The sequence below is a fragment of the Limulus polyphemus genome, unplaced genomic scaffold (genome assembly GCF_000517525.1).
Source record: "Limulus polyphemus unplaced genomic scaffold, Limulus_polyphemus-2.1.2 Scaffold1656, whole genome shotgun sequence".
Classification (NCBI taxonomy): Eukaryota; Metazoa; Arthropoda; class Merostomata; order Xiphosura; family Limulidae; genus Limulus; species Limulus polyphemus.
The window spans coordinates 46,128-53,463 of NW_013667266.1; the positions used below are offsets into that span (position 1 = coordinate 46,128).

General features: G+C 32.4%; 1 protein-coding gene across 4 annotated transcripts in view; it reads left to right on the forward strand.

Moving 5' to 3' along the window:
• LOC106464456 (irregular chiasm C-roughest protein-like) overlaps positions 1-7,336 on the forward strand; it is a 72,487-nt gene that overhangs the window by 41,593 nt on the left and 23,558 nt on the right. For 3 of the 4 annotated variants that reach the window (XM_022392175.1, XM_022392179.1, XM_022392178.1), the window contains exons 5-6: positions 131-237; positions 6,970-7,177. In XM_022392175.1, coding sequence (XP_022247883.1) covers positions 131-237; positions 6,970-7,177 — 315 coding nt within the window. The remainder of the gene's footprint in view (positions 1-130; positions 238-6,969; positions 7,178-7,336) is intronic. The other variant, XM_022392177.1, reaches the window with a different exon arrangement.

The window sequence follows — 7,336 nt, forward strand, 5'->3', positions numbered from 1 at the left end:
TCTTCTATATAACGTATTCTCAAAGGAGTGAGATAGTTGCTTCAATTGATAAAATTAAAAACATTTAGTGATTCTACTAGATTAATAGCTTTAAAATCAATTATTTCAGTTACAACCCGTTTTGTTTTAGTACCTCCAGAACCACCTCGAATTGTTCCGAACGACTTTCTAGAGACTACTGCTGGTATGACAGTACAACTAACGTGCGAGTCCAATGGTGGAAAGCCGCCAGCAGAGGTACGGTTTTAATTTATTAACTTGTGAACGATGTAGAAAGAAATTAGTTATATCTTCAAACTAAATGAAAAAATTTTGTTTTACCACTCGAGAAGTAATCTGGACGATCTGATTCACTGCTTTTCTACCATGGCTCTTTGAACGTGTAAGATATGATATTTTATACCTATATTTTTACTCTGTATTATTTAGGAAACATTGGGTGTCACTGCATGTTTGGGAAAAAAATCGCAAGTTCATTTGATGTATAAACATTCATTATCTTTTTAATACATCTAACAGGAAAAAGAAAAACAGTGATTTACTACGTGTATGAAACATCGTATGTTCTTCCAGTATATATGAAACGGGATATGCTCATATATATCTATATATGTCTTAGTGTATACGTAGAATTTCTTGTTTCTTCTTTGTCCATTAGGCAGTGTATGTTTTCTCGGATATATATAAAATATCATCTATTTAGTACGTGTAAGATGTTAGATCCTTAGTTAGCGATTATTGGTTATTGACAAGTTATTCTACTATTGGATGCCAGTGAGACTGAGGCCATTATAATATAAGAAACGGTGCGATTGGGTTAATAAAACGGAGAAATCTTCTTATAGAAGGCTTGTTCCCAGCATGAAATTAAATGTCTTTAGTCTTTACTCTCTAGTCAGAGCCAGCTAGAAATAATACTTACAAAAGCTCACCAGGGCATTCTAGTAGCTCTCCGAAGTAAAGCTTTGTATTGATCTGAAATTACCTGCATGTTTAGGACTTTGGTCGGCAGAACAGAACAATAAAAAAAATAAGTGGGAAAATAGAGAATTCTTTTCTATTGGCAGATCTGAAACAACAAACTTTTGAACCCCATCACATGGCTAATTGAACAGAGTACATAAAAACGCCCAATAAAGAGACTGGCGTATGGTGTTTTCCGGAAACAGATCAATTATACATAATTTAGTAGAATTTTACAATTCAAGAAAACGAGTGCAAAACCTTTCTGTTTTTGAACTTCAATGGCGATTAAAGAAAGAATAATAAAACAGAAAATAATATTGTCATAAAGCATATTGATACTGTAGAATAAAAGTAACTATTGTTCTGAAATATTCTTTAAGTCCCGGAGTAGAATAGCTAGTTTCAACTTTTTATTAGTTTTACTTTTAATATTCTTCACTATATATATATATATATGCCGAGGAAGATAACTGATGATAAATGTTTATCATCTGAGCTATTACACTGTCTTACAAGCTAAAATTATTGCTAGGATTAAGTATCATATTACCGTTCTCATAAATTTAAGCACCTTAATTGAAGGATAACTAAGTTAGAGATATGACTTTTGAATGTATCATAGCAAATCGTGGGACCAACTTACCTTACTTTTGATTTTTATCACAAAGTTGTACTTGTAATTAGAACTCTGTTATCTACGTTAATCTTATACCAGGCTGAAATTTATTTCTTATTCCTTATTCAAAGCTGTTGTTTATTCATTATTCAAATCTAAAATCAGTTACTTATTCCCTATTCATAGTTTACATTTAAATGGTCAAATCACACGGATAGCCATATTTGTGGCTCCTCAAATAAGACATTATTTTAAAGCTTAAGCATTCCTCTTCAAAACATATTACATTACAGAATGGAACAGTTGGGTGTTTAAGAGCGATACCATGAAAAGGAATCACATCCCATTTATTGTTACAGTCAAGTTTCTTATATGTTACCTCACATTGAAACGGTTAAATCACATAAAGATCCTGGCTGTGCTTCATGAAATAGGGCATCATTTTAAATATTACACATTTTCCTTTGAAATAAAGTAGGTTACAGAGCGACACAAGTCGCCACTGAAAACCAAACCTTCGTCCTTCCTTCATACAGACAAGTTATTTACTTGAAATAAAGTAGGTTACAGAGTGACACAAGTCGCCACTGAAAACCAAACCTTCGTCCTTCCTTCATACAGACAAGTTATTTACTTGAAATAAAGTAGGTTACAGAGCGACACAAGTCGCCACTGAAAACCAAACCTTCGTCCTTCCTTCATACAGACAAGTTATTTACTTGTTATATAACTTTTAAACGATTAAATCACATAAAAAGCCTGGTTACTCCACCTAAATTAGGGCATGCTTTTAAAACTTTACTCTTCAGTATTCTTAAGTAACGAGTTACATACAGATATGTCATAACCGCAATCACCAGAGAGAGGTACGCTAAGAACTAGCTAGCCGTAAGTCACTGATCTTTGAAGAATGAAGACCGATTCATTTCAGTTGCGGAATTTCCGAATGTTGGTGATAAATTTTAAGATGAAACAAAACCATAAAAAGGTTAAATGACGCCAAAAGAGGAAGAAAACGAAAACTTTGTACCCACCAAGACAGTTTAACCTAAAATAATATTGGTTATTTGACTGACTACGAATAGTCTGAAAACTAGGAAAGAACTATTTCAACTACTAAGATTCAAACACACACATATTTAGTCAGAGAACAAAGAAATTAAGCTTCATTAACCTTAGGCAGTTGATGCACAATATTACAAAATGACCACTTTTTTCTCATGGGAAAATTGGGCTAGCAACATTAGAAGGCCATTTCCGGTCTAACAATGCCATAAGAACATGGATATAATGCAAGGCTGGTGTCCTACTGACACATGTTACAGTCTGAAGGTACAGAATTACGGTGGTCAATACTGAAATGTTACAGACAAGCGAAATCTCGAAATGTTACATACATTTTGGATATTATAGTTGTAAAGTTTTTGAAAGTCTATCAGTTATGATGTTCCCTTGTTATCTTCAGCTTGTTCCGGGCAGTTTCAAAGTTAAAATTAACGATATAATTGATCTTTAACATTCTTTTATATCAACCAAATAAATCACGACATGTTAAATATAGAAACAGTCAGATAATAACACAAACATCCTGGAAATTACCAATACGTAAATCTCTTTACACCATATCATGGTTAAGTATACTAAGTAAAATTCAATAGTACAGTGTATGAATAATAAAACAGAATAAAACAGTTTAAAGTGATTACAAAATATGTTAGTTATTAGAAAACACAGACTGGACAAAATTAAATTATTGAATGTATAGCAAGTCATGAATACTGAAACACAAAATAACAAGATCCAAAAATAATATAGTGCGAAAACTACCAAACTGATCATGAACTTCTCATGGAAACGTAAGTTGAAATATATGAAAACATGAGACAATATATATTAAACAAGTGTAAATCAGTTTAATTATAAAACCATAACAACTGTGCACAACAAAACACAAGAAAAAATCTGTGGTGAAAGCCCAATAAATGTTTAGTCAGAAGACTTCTGTGGTGAAAGACCAATAAATGTTTAGTGAGAAGACTTCCGTGGTTAAAGACCAATAAATGTTTAGTCAGAAGATTTCTGTGGCAAAAGACCAATAAATGTTTAGTCAGAAGATTTCTGTGGTGAAAGGCCAATAAATGTTTAGTCAGAAGATTTCTGTGGCAAAAGACCAATAAATGTTTAGTGAGAAGACTTCTGTGGTGAAAGGCCAATAAATGGTTAGTGAGAAGACTTCTTTCGTTAAAGACCAATAAAAGTTTAGTGAGAAGACTTCTGTGGTGAAAGACCAATAAATGTTTAGTGAGAAGACTTCTGTGGTGAAAGGCCAATAAATGTTTAGTGAGAAGACTTCTGTGGTGAAAGACCAATAAATGTTTAGTCAGAAGACTTCTGTGGTGAGAGACCAATAAATGTTTAGTGAGAAGAGAACCAAAAAAAGAAAACAACTATTTTTATTAAATATTTATATTTGAATTTATTTTCTCTTTGATGATAACTTATGATATATTTGAAAAACGCTTTCTATTATCTGAGTAACTATTCGTCATTACTTCATTATTTATTTAGAATATTAAATACTTTTGGTTATAACAATTTAAATCTGCTTCGAGACATAATTTTAAACTTGAGTTTAATTAAAATAAATTACATTAATTTTTTTCTTATTCTTCAATAATGTTGATCCATGGAAATTTTTCAATAAGTAGATTCTAATAACTTTCATTAATATCAGTATTAAACTAGGTATGTATGTGAGTCATAGTGAAGTGTTAATCAAAAGGATGACATAGATGGAGTTGCATGTAAGTTTTCAGTGATATCTAATTAATGACTACATTGATTTGATATAGAATGACATAAATAACTGACAGACTGGAGAAAAGGTTTTGAAAAATTGCCACGTTGTATAAATGTGTTTTCCTTATAAATTTGCATATTATATAGTGTGAAAAGGTTATTAGATATTATAATTTATGCTAAATAGTTACTAATTAATACTTACCTCCAATTTGTTAGTTTCAATAGACATATCCTGAAACACTGGATAAACAAAGCATCAACTGCAGACTGTAGGCAGTTACGATGGTTACAGGTGGGAACTTCACTGAAAATATTTACAAATAATGGGATTATGTAAGGTGGCTCTAATTTCAAAAAGTAACAATAATACTTGTTTCCCTCATGGGAATATTGTAGCATTGGATGTGTGTTTGGGTTGCACGTACTATGCTTAGTATTGTGCACGATAGACGAAGGTCGAAAAAATAGATCACGTTCTGTTCCAATGTTAAGCTTATGTAATTTTGAAACCAACTGATCTTCAAATTTGGGATGGCAGTCATCAACAGGGTTTTGCACCCGCCCCTCTTTCCTTTGTGGGTTTTCTCTGCAACTCTCATCAACATATCTAATTTTCCTTCAGCCATGCTAAAACTACCGATGTCGTGTTTTCTGGGTTTCAACACTTAAATAATAAAATATTTCTGTCTCGTCTGCATTTCTTTGCGTAAATTCCTGAAAAATCTAGTTGACTTTATGCATACCTTTGCATTAAACATGTCCCTTTTAAACATCTTAAACCAGTTTTATATAACCAAATTAGCCCCCCCCCTCCCCAGTAGCACAGCGGTATATCTACGGACTTACATAGCTAGAAACCGAGTTTCGATACCCGTGGTGGGCAGAGCACAGATAGCCCTTTGTGTAGCTTTGTGCTTAAGTACAAACAAACAAACTATAACCAAATTGAACATGTTCCTTTTAAACACCTTAAACCAGTTTTATATAACCAAATTAAACATGTCCCTTTTAAACATCTTAAACCAGTTTGAAATAACCAAATTGCTATCCTTGCGGGGCGTTTTCTCCTGTGGTTCATTTTATTTCTTTACTCCTATGTCTGAAACTATAAGTGAGGTCCGTAAAAGTACGAATAAAAGACGAAGTTAATGGCTTCTTTATGAATGAACCTGTAGAACCTAAATACATAACGCCAAACCCACAGGAGCGCAAGTCCTGTAGCAGGTTAAACTGGACAGTGAAAGAAGTGTGCATGTTGTCCTGTTTGTATGGTGCAACATGCTGTGGTGGTTGCTTTGCATCCATGACTTGCTTTGTTAAAATCATATTTGTAAAATAATTAGATGAATGCTAACCTTTCAAGTTAGTTTCTGATGACAACGTCTAGCACATATGAAGATCCTGTGCTTTGGTTAGGTTTCCAGATAACTACTCAGACGATTTTGGTTCGTCAATACGCTTGTGCCATTCTGCAATCTACTTTACTCTAAAGAACAGTACTTATGTTTTAAAATGATGTCCTAATTGAGATGACATAACAAGTTTATCCGCGTGATTTAACCGTTTAAATGTTATGTAACACGTAAGCAAACTGCCTGTCTGATGAAAAGGAAATTAAATGATTTTCAAGGCATACATCTTAAAAGCGCATGCATACTTATGTCGCTGTGTAACCTAATTTACTTTCAAGAGGAATGTTTAAGCGTTAAAATTTGAAGTATCTCATCTAGGTTGTTTATGTGATTTAACCATTTAAATGTAAGCTACGAATAGGAAATAAGTACCTAACTTCAGTGTGGTAACCTTATGCTATGTACTATAAAGTGTCGCATTAAGAATCTTCGTTTATACCAGTATCATATTTCCAATTTTAATGTAAAATGTTAATTGTTAAAAACTATTTTTCTAAGCAATAAGAAAATACTTCACATATCTTTGATTAAAGTATAAAAGTTTGAATTGTTCTATACAGATTGTACTAGAATGTGATTGAATTATTACAGTTTTAATCAATTTATAAAGATTAGATAAGTGCTATTTCAGTTTAAATCATTATATAGATATTGTACTAATGCTATTAGTTAAAGTATTACAATTTGAATCATTCTATAGATATTATGCTAGTGTTATGGACTCATATTATAGTTTGAATTATTATATATTTATATTATGCTAATGCTAATGGTAAAGCACTACAGTTTGAATCGTTTTATAGATATATTAATGCTAGCGGTTAAAATATTACAGTTTGTACTATTATATAGAGATTATACAATAGAAGCAGATGTGGAAATACCTTGAATGAACCAAATAACCAAACCTTTTGTCCTCTTTTATTTTTACTTACCATTTCCTGTCAATGGTTTCCCGTTGATTTTGATTGTGATTTATAGAGTTTGTGTTATAAATTCCAAGCGCGTGTGTCACTTATTTTGATAAATCATGACACATGTAGAAGTGACAATACTTGAAATAGTGGAATTTATTAATACAAAGAGTTCAGTACTGTTGACCTAGAAAGAACAATCATTAGTTTGTGTAACGATGACAACCAGTTAAATCCAGTTTAAATGATGTTGGTACAGCTGGCCTGGTTAGATGGAGACGGTGTCGTGGTCACTCAGGGTATAGAATTCACGACCCAACTTTTGGGTGACAACAAGAGAGCTAACGCTGCCCTCAAGTGGACATTCAAAGCAAGTAGAAAACATGATGGGAAAACTTGTTCGTGTAGGTCTGAGAATCCTGCAATAAAACAACCAATGGTGGCTACAATAAAACTTACCGTTAAATGTAAGTACACAGACTTGCTTCGTATGTTGGCTAAGTGATTATAAAAGATACAGTAATAAAGAAAAACGTTGAAAAAATACCAAAAGCTTACTTAATCTGATATAACTACTTAATTTGATATAGCTACTTAATTTGATATAGCTACTTAATTTGATATAG